Source organism: Oryctolagus cuniculus, chromosome 1 (assembly GCF_051225735.1).
Source record: "Oryctolagus cuniculus isolate XC-2025 breed Fujian yellow rabbit chromosome 1, ASM5122573v1, whole genome shotgun sequence".
Taxonomy (NCBI): Eukaryota; Metazoa; Chordata; class Mammalia; order Lagomorpha; family Leporidae; genus Oryctolagus; species Oryctolagus cuniculus.
Window position 1 is genome coordinate 169,297,368 of NC_142867.1, and position 13,241 is coordinate 169,310,608.

General features: G+C 42.2%; 1 protein-coding gene across 11 annotated transcripts in view; it reads left to right on the plus strand.

Moving 5' to 3' along the window:
* The window catches only part of UHRF2 (ubiquitin like with PHD and ring finger domains 2), a 103,312-nt gene that overhangs the window by 23,390 nt on the left and 66,681 nt on the right, over positions 1 to 13,241 (plus strand). For 10 of the 11 annotated variants that reach the window (XR_016210305.1, XR_016210306.1, XR_016210307.1 and 7 more), the window contains exon 3: positions 10 to 269. The exons of the other annotated variant lie outside the window; for it this stretch is intronic. Coding sequence is in view for 2 of the 10 variants with exons in the window: in XM_051858202.3 (XP_051714162.1) it covers positions 10 to 269 (260 nt within the window). In the remaining 8 variants the exon portion in view is untranslated. The remainder of the gene's footprint in view (positions 1 to 9; positions 270 to 13,241) is intronic. 11 annotated transcript variants of the gene reach the window in all.

A 13,241-nucleotide genomic window follows, 5' to 3' on the forward strand; every position in this document is an offset into this window, starting at 1 on the left:
TCTTTTTAGGTAAATGAATTGGTGGATGCCAGAGATGTCGGCCTTGGTGCTTGGTTTGAAGCACATATACATAGTGTTACTAGAGCTTCTGATGGACATTCACGTGGCAAAACTCCACTGAAGAATGGCAGTTCTTATAAAAGGACTAATGGAAATGTAAATCATAATTCCAAAGAGAACACAAATAAATTGGACAATGTACCCTCTACGTCTAATTCAGACTCTGTTGCTGCTGATGAAGACGTTATTTATCATATCCAGTATGATGAGTAAGTGCTCATGCTATTGAGGACTTCATTCATGTTTTTATTTATAGAAGCAAAGCCTTCCTTTTCCGGATTAGTCTTTCTGAAGAAGTCATTTAGAGATATTGTTCAAACCATTACATTTTTATTTTGTTTCTGTTTAGTGGTTGTAATCTAATGAATTAAGAGCTTTTTAACTCTCAGTCATCTTTGCCTCTTAAGTGGCTTGTTTGCAGTATCCTAATATGTGCCTTAATTTAGGATGTACAGGTTTCTGTCTTTTCCTCTATTATATTAGATTTTTTGATACATATATTTTTTCAGTGTTTTTAGGAAGTATTTTATAACATGTAGTGCAACAGCTATTAGAAGGAGGTAGAAATACTTTCTGAACAGCTTTCTGAGGATAACTTAGAAACAGCTTACCCATTTAATTAGTGTAATTTAATGTTTTTAACATTCACAAGGTTGTGCATTATCACAAACTATTTTTAGAACATTTTTATCTCCCTAAGAAGAAATCTCATGTTCAATAGCAGTTTCTCCCCAGCTGTCTTCTCCCAATAAAATGTTTACACATGTTTGAATGAAAATGATGTTAAGAACTTGCCTTGAGGGCCTAGATTCTAACACCAAATTATTGCCTTTATTCATTTTTATTTATTTTAATATTTATTTATTTGAAAGGAAGAGTTACAGGGATAGAGACAGAGAGATCTTCAATTCGCTGGTTTGCTCCCCAAATGGCTGCAGTGGTTAGGATTGGGCTGGGCCAGGAGTTTCATCTGTGTCTCCCATGTGCGTGCAGAGACCCAGTCACTTGGGCCATCCTCCACTGCTTCCCCAGGCACATTAGCCGAGAGCTAGATCAGAAGTGGAGCTGCCAGTACTGAAACCAGTGCCCATATGGGATGCTGGTGTCACAGGCTGCGGCTTAACCTTCTGTCTTATAACACTGGCCCCATCCTTTATCCATTTTAAAAATCCTAATGCAAAAGTTCTTGTAAATCTAAATCTAAACAAGCCATCACTTGTTACCAAGTGTAAAAATTTAAAAATCCCAAAATTGCTATTTTTCATTCATAAGATGGTATAAAAGACTTTCATGTCAGTTCAGATTTCCAAGATACTTAGGAAGAGTTCAAAAGTAGTACTTCCTGCTGCCTCCTTTACTTGTTAAGTAAATAAACTTTCCTCTAAGGGGAAAAAAAGTAGATTCTCTCTAAATCTTCACTTTTTTTGGTATTTCTGATGGTTGTGGCTAACCCGCCAACTCTACTTATTGCAAATGAGCCATCACACTGATTTTTACTACAATAGGGGATAACTGAACCAACACTAAGAATGGGTATTAGGGTCTGGTATTGGCCAGGACTGGAAATATTGATCATTCAAGAATAGTATAGAAAGAGGTTGGCAGCTGGTGTTGTGGCACAGTGAGTTAAGCTGTCACCTGCAGCGTGAGAATCCCATATGGGCCAGTTTGAGTCCTGGCTGTTCCATTTCCAATCCAACTCCCTGCTAATGCATCTGGGAAAGCAGCAGAAGATGGCCCACGTGCTTTGGGCTCCTGCACCCACATGGGAGACCAAGAAGAAGCTCCTGGCTTCTGGCTTTGGCCTGGCCCAGCCTTGGACATTACAGCCGTTTGGGGAGTGAACCAGCGGATTTAAGATGTCTCTCTCTCTCTCTCCTCTCTAACTCTGTCTTTCAAATAAATAAAATAAATCTTAAAAGAGCTTAGAGTTGTTGTATTGATTAAAAAGTAGCCACTGGATGTATAAATGCCATGTCAAGGAAGACAAGTTAGTACTATAGTTGAGGGACTTCATATATAAATAATAATATATAATAAATAATATAAATCTATATATAAAATTTTCATCTACTGTCAACAAATAATGTTTAAGTTCTTGACTGAGTTTTATCTCTTGGTAAATGGGAGAAATAGCTAGGAAAACTCTAGGACATGATTCTGGCCAATGAAGGAGTTAATGTTCAACATATTAAGAGAGGCATGCTTATAAAAATTATTTTGGAACATTGTGCACATATAGTACGTACCATTTTTTACATAACTTTAAAAAAGTGTTAATTTCTGGCTGTCAAGCTTTTGCAAAAATGGTACTATAGACCAGAGATTCTTTACTTGTCCATAAAGTGTGAGATTTGGTAATGTCATCTATTAGAATAAGAAATGCTTGCTTTTTTTTTTTTTTTGCATGGTATAATCAGTAGTTTAGCTGCCTACAGGTTTTTGTTGTAGAACGCTGAAAGCATAATCATAAAAAGGCATTTTTGTTAATAGCTCTTGTGGAATTTTGTGTTCCCACATAACTGTTTAGGTCAGAGATTTTCAAGAAGAGATATAGCAAGGGGTTTCTTTTTCATATACATTGGTCATGGTTTATTATGTTTAAGAACTTTCATATAGTGTCTTTTCTATTTAATTGAGTATGCCTCCAAATAAATTTAGGGATTGTAATATCCCAAACACCCAAAACTTCCAACGTGGTACCTGCTCCTCAATGAAAAATTGCTGTTTTAAGAATGTTAGTGCTAGCCGGCGCCGCGGCTCACTAGGCTAATCCTCCGCCTTGCGGCGCCGGCACACCGGGTTCTACTCCCGGTGGGGGCACTGGATTCTGTCCCGGTTGCCCCTCTTCCCGGCGCTGTGGCCAGGGAGTGCAGTGGAGGATGGCCCAAGTGCTTGGGATCCTGCACCCGCGTGGGAGATCAGGAGGAAGCACCTGGCTCCTGGCTTCAGATAGGTGTAGCTCCGGCCATAGTGGCCATTTAGGGGTTGAACCAATGGAAGGAAGACCTTTCTGTTTCTCTCTCACTGTCTACCGCTATCTGTCAAATTAAAAGAAAAAAAAAGAACATTAGTGCTGTGCTGGAAGTTAAGCCCCCTGCTTTGAAAATTCAAGGTAGGGAAGATATTTTTATGTTCCTAAGGGAAAACAGGAGGAATACCAAGGATAAAGAAGCATGAAGTTTGAGACTTCTTGAGAGATCAGAATGGTTAGGGTATAGAAGGTTACAGTGAATAGAAAGAAATGAAACAAAGATAAACATAATTTTCGAGTTAAACGTGACAGATTAAGTTGTATGTTTGTTTCCTCTCCTTCCTACACACTCCTAGAATAAAAGTAAAAAAAAAAAAAGGTTATGTAAATCCCTAAGAAGAAAAGAAAGAAGTCAAAAACACAAGAGAAAACAACGAAATTTAGAAAGGGGAAACACTAACAGATGAATGATACCTGTCTTAGCAGGCCAGAGAAAGCTGAAGCCTAGGAATGCAACAAGCAAGCAAATAAATTTGCAATGGAGAAGCTTGGGAAGGCTCAGCCTGAGATTCACTAGGAAATTTAGAAGTAGGCATATGGAATAGGATTGTGAACAAGGCAGTCTGTTAATTTGTATTGAAGAGCATTTTAACCACACCTAACTTACTAAGAGTTTAAACCAAGAAACCCTGGTATCCAAGAAATAGGACTCAACACATGAAGTAAATGGAAACAGATCCCAGAATGACAGGTGTACAATAGACAGGCCTGGTCCTACAGAGCAAGCTATCCAGATTGGAATAGGACACAGGGCTCCAGATGAGATGTTTTGAAGCCCAAAAGATTATTAGATATCTGAAATGTTTGCACATAGAATTATACAGCTGTTTAGAATGGAGATAAGTTAATGATAGGTACATAGAAAACTAAGCAACCGAAAATAGTTGTTAGGTATTTGAAAGAAAATAAAACTGTGGAAGAAAGGAAACATAGTTAAAAGATAACTGTGGATACTTTCATCAACGTTAAAAAAAATGGTTTTACAAACCATATGGTTTGTGTAATGGGCTTAAGAGAAAGAAAAAGTTTGCCAATGTTAAGATTATGGAGCCAGATGGTCAGACTTTGAACCATGTCCCTGCTTTTTAGTACTATCCAAGTAATTTAACTTGTGTCATCTGCAAAGTGGTGGCAGATAGTGCTTACCTCTCTTAAAAGTTGTTGTGGCTGGTGCTGCGGCTCACTTGGCTAATCTTCCGCCTGTGGCGCTGGCACCCTGGGTTCTAGTCCCAGTTGGGGCACCGGATTCTGTCCTGGTTGCTCCTCTTCCAGTCTAGCTCTCTGCTGTGGCCCAGGAGTGCAGTGGAGGATGGCCCAGGTGCTTGGGCCCTGCACCCCATGGGAGACCAGGAGAAGCACCTGGCTCCTGGCTTCAGATTGGCGCAGGGCACCAGACATAGCAGCCATTTGGGGGGTGAACCAACGGAAGGAAGACCTTTCTCTTTCTCTCTCTCTCTCTCTGTCTAACTGCCTGTAAAAAAAAAAAAAAAAAGAGTTGTTGTGCCTATGTGACCACTAAGAGTAGTGCCTTGTAAGTGTTAGTAAATACAAGGAAGAGGAGGTTGGAAGCTAGTGCACTATATATGAGAAATGAAGGGTAGCAGTAACAAAAAAGAAAAAAAAAGAAGAAGGCTATAAGCATATTTCAAAATATGGGGATAAATAAGGAATAGCTATTTAAAAATATGGGGATAAATAAGACATAGCTAAGAATTGAAAGTGATTACCTCTTGTGGTGGGCTAGGGCAGGAGACTTGCTTCTTTTCTTTTTATTTATTTGACAGGTAGAGTTACAGATAGAGAGAGAGACAGAAAGAAATGTCTTCTCTCCGTTGGTTCACTCCCCAAATGGCCGCCACGGCCAGAGTTGCGCAGATCGGAAGCCAGGAGCTAGGTGCCTCTTCCTGGTCTCCCATGTGGGTGCAGGGGCCCAAGCACTTAGGCCATCCTCCACTACTATTCCAGGCCACAGCAGAGAGCTGGACTGGAAGAGGAACAACCAGGACTAGAACTGGTGCCCATATGGGATGCTGGTGCCGCAGGCGGAGGATTAACCTAGTGTACCATGGCACTGGCCCTGACTTGCTTCTTTTCATTGTAAGTCCACCTTCTCAATTCTGTACATGTGGAAACAAAAAACTTATAAAAATGGGAAGAGCCTTTTGTGTTTAGCTAATGTTAATTTTAATGTAATTTTACTTCTTTTAAAATATTTATTTTATTTATTTAAAAGAGTTACAGAGAGAGGTAGAGACAGAGAGAGAGGTTTTACATCTGCTGGTTCACTCCCCAGATGGCCACAACGGCTGGGGCTGTGCTGATCCGAAGCCAGGAGCTTCTTCTGGATCTCCCATGCAGGTGCAGGGGCCCAAGGACCCAGGCCATCTTCTACTGCTTTCCCAGGCCATAGCAGAGAGCTGGATCCGAAGAGGAGCAGCCAGGACTAGAGCCGGTGCCCATATGGGATGCCGGTGCTTCAGGCCAGGGCTTTAACCTGCTGCACCATGGTGCCAGCCCATTAGTTTTATTTTTAATTGTAAAGGTTTTTAAACATGTAGGAACTGAAAGCATACATAACAAACTCATCATTTAGCTTCAGCCTTTACCAACTTAGAACCAATTTTGTTTTATTTATAACAGATCCCTGATTATTTAGAAAAACCTCTCAAACCTTATGTAATTTCAGCTGTAAATGGCCTTTCTTCTGGCTTTAGCAGCCATGGTTGGTACATTGCTTGGTTCTGCCTTCAAGAAAGAACTTTACTGATGAGCTGCAAGTAGTTCAGTTAGCTTATGACCTTCAATCATAGCATTTTAAAACCTGTCAGAGTGTTTATACCAAGGTTAATATCTGCTTCTCTCTTTCTCTCTCCTTTTTGTTGTTGTTGTTGTAAGATTCCATTGTTGTCAGCTTGATCCATCTGTAGTAAAATTTGCCACCAACTTGTATTAGTTTTGAGCAACGGTTATATAACACTATCTTATTAAGTGTTATAAACATGGTAATCCTTCATTCTATTATTTCTTTATTTTTAGCTAGAATTTCTTTATACAACTAGTCAACCTATGAAAGGTAGCTTTCGATCCTTCACCCTTTTTTAGTTTTCAGAATTTCCTAGCACCCTCCAAAGATTTACCAGTGAGATTTTGACTTTAAGTAGTATGACCTTACAATGAATTTTTTTTGACAGGCATAGTGGACAGTGAGAGAGACAGAAAGGTCTTCCTTTTCCATTGGTTCACCCCCCAATTGCCGCTACGGCCGGCGCACCACGCTGATCCGAAGCCAGGAGCCAGGTTCTTCTCCTGGTCTCCCATGGGGTGCAGGGCCCAAGGACCTGGGCCATCCTCCACTGAAGTCCTGAGCCACAGCAGAGAGCTGGCAGGAAGAGGAGCGACCGTGACTAGAACCCTGTGTGACTAGAACCCGGTGTGCCGGTGCCGCAGGCGGAGGTTTAGCCTATTGAGCCGCAGCGCCGGCCCTTACAGTGAATTTTAACACTTGCTGAAATCTAGCCCAGTAATTATTTTTGGTGTCCTGATTGGCCTATTTCTAACTTATGGGATTTCTCCCAGGTTGAACATGACACGGTGGTTTTGAGTACTTTCTGTGTCTTGGTATAATAGGATGCTCCAGTCCTGGATTCAACCTTTTTTTGTTTTTTAAAAATCTGGGCTAGAATCCAGCAGTCCTATGCATATTCATAGTAGTAGCCCCAGGACTGGGCCCCGCAGGTAGGCAGAGGGGAGCCTGTGTTCCCGAAGGGGGGAGTGCAGGTGGTGTCCTGGGTCACTCACTCTGGAGTCTTCTGTTGCCTTTCTGGCACTGTAGTGGACAGCAAAGGCTTCAACCTTTTGCTCGAGGAGCCCTAGCTACTTTTCTTTAAGATAGTAGTGGTATTGCTTAGTTGGAGATGTTCATTGGTACTTGTTTTATTGTGTTTCTTGGTCTTTTCATTGGGCAGAAGTAGGAAATACTTACATATACCATGAAGTTTAAATTTAACGGATTATAATTTAGTTTCCTTAATTTTATTTTATTTTTTCCTACCCTGAAAATCATGGTTCCTAAAAGTATTACCTCTGATTTCCTTTATCCTACTCATATGGTAGTTTTCAGTCTAACAGTACTAATATTGCAAACATGATTACTGAAGCTTTTGAAAATTTTTTATTCTTAGGAAATACTTCATTTGGGCGTAGTCAACTTAGTGTGTTTTCGAATCACTTGTTCCTCTCTATAGTTGTCAACAATTTTATGCTCTTATTTTTTTTTTTTGCATTTTTCCCCAGAAACCTTTTATTTAAGGTATAAAAATTAAATGCATTTCATAAATGCAATTTTAAGAACATGGTGATTCTTCCCACTGTACCAGCTTTCCCACTCACTATCCCACCCTTCTTCCTCCCTCTCTTATTCCCTGTCGCTCCCCGTCTTCATGGAGGAACGACACAGGACCCTGCGCTGTTCTTTTGTCTGCTCGGCCCTCCCCGGGTTTGCTGCTGGTTCTTCCCGGGTTGGCTACCATCCCTTCCATCTCTGTGGAAGGGCGGTTCCCCCTGCCACCTTCCCCACTTCCGCGGGGGAGCGGCACACCGCCGGCCGGCTCTCTCAGGGGCTGCACAGGTGTTCCTTCAGATAGATGTTCCCCTTAGATGTTCCTGGTGCATATTGTCTCTCTCCTCCTTTATAGTCCTCTTCCGCCAATCCCAACTCTGCTACCCACACGCCGAATACGCTGCTCTCCTCCAATCAGGAGCAGGTCCCACAGTCTATTGGTTGAACTGGAGGCAGCTGTGTAGAAGCTGTTTCTCCCTTCTCAGCGCCATATTGTGGGAGAGCAGATGCATAGAATAAGTCTTAATTCCAGTAACTTAGTCTAGTCCGAGTTGCTCCCCACATTCCCATTCTTATTCTTTACTAAAATCTACTTTCAATTAACTTTATGCACAGAAGATTAACTATACTAAGAGTTCAATAAATGGTATATTAAAAAAAACCCTGTTCCTTAACAGTTTTTGATTTCTTCTGTGACCTGTTCATTCAGGAGCATGTAGTTCAGTCTCCAGGTGTTTGCATATGTTCTAGAGATTCTTAAGTTGTTGATTTCCAGCTTCATTCCATTGGGGTCAGAGAATATGCATAGTATGATTTCGTTTTTTTTTTTTTTTTTTTAATTTGCTGGGACTTGGCTTTATGTCCTAGCATGTGGTCCATCCTACAAAAAGTTCCATGCATTGGTGAGAAAAATGTGTATTCTGCAGCTATAGGATGGAAAGTTCAATAGCTATCCATTAGGTCCATTTGGTCTATAGTGTTGATTAACTCTGTTTCCTTGCTGATTTTTTTTTAAGATTTATTTATTTATTTGGAAGTCAGAGTTATAGAGAGAAAGAGAAAGAGAGAGAGAGAGGGGGAGAGAGAGAGGTCTTCCATCTACTGGTTCACTCCGCAATTAGCTGCAACAGCTGAAGCTGTACTGATCCAAAGCCAGGAGCTTCTTCTGGGTCTCCCATATGGGTGTAGGAGCCCAAGGATTTGGGCCATCTTCTACTGTTTTCCCAGTCCATAACAGAGAGCTGGATTGGAAGTGGAGCAGCCGGAACTCAAACTGGCACCATATGGGATACTGGCACTGCAGGCGGTGGCTTTACCTTTCCTTGCTGATTTTTTGTCTGGTTCATCTGACTTTATTGCTGAAAGTGCGATATTGAAGTCCCCCATTGCTATTGTATTAGAGCTCATGTTTCCCTTTAGATCCCTTAACATTTCTTTTAAATAGCCAGGTTACTGCAATTAGGTGCACACATGTTTACAGTAGTCACATTTTCCTGTTGAATTGATCCCTTAATTATTACATAGTGCCCTATGTAGTCTCTCTTAACAGTTTTTGTGTTAAAGTCTGTTTTGTCTGATACTAGGATGGCTACATCAGCTCTTTTTTTGGTTTCTGTTAGCATAGAATATCTTTTTCCATCCTTTTCACTTTCAGTCTGTGTGTATCTTTGTTGGTGAGTTGTGTTTCTTGTAGGCCGCGAATAAATGAGTTTTGTTCTTTAATACATTCAGCCAGTCTGTGTCTTTTAACTGGAAAGCTGAGGCCATTTACATTCAAGGTGACTATTGATAAGTAACGGCTTGGCTCTGCCATTTTTCCATAAATATTCCTGTTGTTTACTTTGGATTTCCTTTGTATTTTTACAGGGAAATTTTCTGCCTTCACATTCATTCTTTTATTTTTTTATTTTTTATTTTTGACAGGCAGAGTGGACAGTGAGAGAGAGAGACAGAGAGAAAGGTCTTCCTTTGCCGTTGGTTCTCCCTCCAATGGCCGCCACGGCCGGCGTGCTGCAGCCAGAGCACCGCGTTGATCCGATGGCAGGAGCCAGGTACTTCTCCTGGTCTCCCATGGGGTGCAGGGCCCAAGTACTTGGCCATCCTCCACTGCACTCCCTGGCCACAGCAGAGAGCTGGCCTGGAAGAGGGGCAACCAGGACAGAATCTGGCGCCCCCACTGGGAGTAGAACCCGGTGTGCTGGCGCTGCAAGGCGAAGGATTAGCCTATTGAGCTGCGGCGCCGGCTTACATTCTTTCATAGTGATGGCCATGTTTCTGTGTGTAGCATATCCTTAAGCATCTTTTGTAAGGCTGAACAAATTCTTTCTTTTTTTTTTTTATTTTTTTTATTTTTTTTATTTTTGACAGGCAGAGTGGACAGTGAGAGAGAGACAGAGAGAAAGGTCTTCCTTTGCCGTTGGTTCACCCTCCAATGGCCGCCGCTGCAGCCGGCGCACCGCGCTGATCCGATGGCAGGAGCCAGGATCCAGGTGCTTTTCCTGGTCTCCCATGGGGTGCAGGGCCCAAGCACCTGGGCCATCCTCCACTGCACTCCCTGGCCATAGCAGAGAGCTGGCCTGGAAGAGGGGCAACCGGGACAGAATCCGGCGCCCCGACCGGGACTAGAACCCGGTGTGCCGGCGCCGCAAGGTGGAGGATTAGCCTATTGAGCCACGGCGCCGGCTCAAATTCTTTCTTTTTTTAAAAAAAAAGATTTTATTTTTATTTAAGAGAGAGAGTTATAGATAGTAAGAGGGAGAGACAGAGAGAAAGGTCTTCCATCTGCTATTTCACTCTCCAAATGACTGCAACGGCCAGAGCTGCATCGATCCAAAGCCAGGAGCCAGGAGCTTCTTTGAGGTCTCCCACACGGGTGCAGGGGCCCAAGCACTTGGGCCATCTTCTACTGCTTTCCCAGGCCACAGCAGAGAGCTGGATCCAAAGTGGAGCAGCCAGGACTGGAACCGGCGCCTATATGGGATGCTGGAGCTGCAAGCAGAGGATTAACCTACTGTGCCACAGTGCCAGCCCCTGGATAAATTCTTTCAGTTTCTGTTTGTTATGTGAGGTCTTTACTTCAGTTTCACTCATAAATGGGAGCTATGCAAGGTACAGTGTTCTGGGTTGACAGTTTTTTCTCTAAAGACTTGGAATATATCTTGCCATTGTCTTCTAGCCGGTAGGGTTTCTGAAGAGAAGTCAGCTGTGAGTCTAATTGGAGATCCTCTGAAAATAATCTGGCATTTCTCTTGTGCACATTATAGAACATTTTCTTTATTTTTTACTGTAGTGAGTTTGACTACAACGTGTCGTGGTGAAGATCTTTTCTGGTTGTGTCTATTAGGAGTTCTATGTGCTTCCTGTAGTTGGATGTCCCTTTCTTTCTCCAAATAAGTAAAGTTTACTGTAATTATTTCACTAAAAAGGCCTTCTAATCCATTTTTTCTTTTCACACCTTCAAGAACTCCTAAGACTCATATGTTGGATCATTTGGTAGTATCCTGTAGATCTCCAACACTGTTTTTTAATTTTCTAATTTCTTCCTTTTTTTTGGTCTGACTGTACATTTTCCAGAGATTTGTCTTCCAGCTCTGATATTCTTTCTGCTGCCTCAATGAGTCTGTTGTTAAGGCTTTCCACCTCATTTTTTATTTAATCTATTGAATTCCTCATTTCTAATATTTCATTTTGATTTCTCTTTAAAGTCTCAATTTCATGGGAAAAATGTTCATTCATGTCATGGATTTCTTTAATTCATGGATTTGCTTCTGATTACTTCTAAGTAATCTTTTTTTTTTTTTTTTTTTTTGACAGGCAGAGTGGATAGTGAGAGAGAGAGACAGAGAGAAAGGTCTTCCTTTTGCCGTTGGTTCACCTCCAATGGCTGCCGCGGCAGGCGCACTGCGGCTGGCGCACCACGCTGATCCGAAGGCAGGAGCCAGGTGCTTTTCCTGGTCTCCCATGGGGTGCAGGGCCCAAGCACTTGGGCCATCCTCCACTGCACTCCCGGGCCACAGCAGAGAGCTGGCCTGGAAGAGGGGCAACCGGGACAGAAACCAGCGCCCCGACCGGGACTAGAACCCAGTGTGCCGGCACCGCTAGGTGGAGGATTAGCCTATTGAGCTGCGGCGCCAGCCCTAAGTAATCTTATGATCAAATTTTTGCATTCCTTTTCTGGCATTTCTTCAGTCTCTTCATTTTCACATTCTAGTATTAAAGTGTTGTTGTGTTCCTTTGGAGGCATCATATTGTCTTCCTTATTGTTTCTTCAATTGCATTTATTTTTAGGCATTTGTGGAGATACTTGTTGGTCCCCCTCTGTCCCCGTGATGGCTTTTTTCTTTGGACTATGCCTCTGTGGCTTAGTAGAGTATCTACTGTTCCAGTGAATACCCAGAGACATGTGCCGGATGTGGAATGGGAGCTCTGTTCAGTGCTCCAGAGGGAAGAGAGTGTTCAAGGTGACGCCCAAATTGGGCTTGATTAATCTTTTTTTTTTTTTTTTTTGGTCAGAGGGCAGGTTTAATTTGCTCTGATGGTGTAGTCTCATGCTCATGTCCTCTACTCCAACGAGACCAATGCCTGGTCGCTAGCCTAGTGGGTATAATATCCATTTATGCTTCCACAAGAACCACACAAAGGATCTGTGAATTCCTTAGTGTAAGTGTGGATTCTGCAGCAGTGACCCTCACCAGGGAATTGTGGAGCCCCGAGCGTGTGAAGCCACCCACAGTGACTACCTGAAGACCCAGCCACACCTTGCACCCTCCCACATAGCCACAGTATTTTCACAGTCCGAGACACAAGGCTCCCACAGTCATGAGTACCCAGGCCCCTGTCAGTTCTCCCAGCCAGACTTGGGCGTTTCCTCTCTGCTGGTTGCTATATGGACACAAGCTGGCACAGCTGTTAACGTATGTCCAAAATGGTGCCTGCTCTCTCTTGGCTAGTTAAGGGATGCCGGTGCCGGGTAGTTGGGAGGAAAGAAGTGTGCCCCTCCTTTTTCCTCTAGGTTGGCAGATAAACTGTCCCCCAAAGGGCTCTTCCAAGCCAGACTCACACCAGGCTCTTCACATACCTTTATCACCAGTGGCTTGGGCTACTGCTGTTTGGTCTCACCTTAATCTCCAAAACTGGTGCTGAGGCTCTCGGCTGCTGGGGTTCTGAATTGTATGCATCCACACCCTCCGCATAGATTCACAGTGTCCTTCTAATTTGCGTGGAGTTTTCTCTGCTGTTTCCTCCCTAACTCTATGCTGAGATTGCACTCTCTCCACTTTTTTTAAAACTATCTTCCTTTAGACTAGACCAATAAGCTCCTTCCCTATTCTGGCATTTGGTCTCTCCTGTGTGCTTTTGTTTCAATTTGGTTTTTAAGATTTCTGACATTTTCATGATTTTGTTTTATAGTTTTGTGAAATGTTACATAGTTCCGTGGTTAAATCTCCAAAACAAAGTACACTAAGAGAAATTGAGCCCCTGTCCTGGTGTTTGTACGCAGATTTATACATACATACATACATACACTTGATAGAAAATAGCACACTACACATATTATCTGCATCTTGCTCTTTTGAGTTAATGTATTCTAGAGATCACTCCATAGCATATAGTTTTCATTTTTTATAGGAGTATAATTTTCCGTTATATAATATTACCATGTTATCTTAAATGGTTTCCTATTGTGAACATTTGATTGTTTCTAGTCCTTCTGTTACAAATAGTGTAAATTTTATAAGTGATATTGTGTATGTTTAGGATTGATTAGTAAACATGGAATGCGAGTCAAAAACAACATGTGTAAGTAAT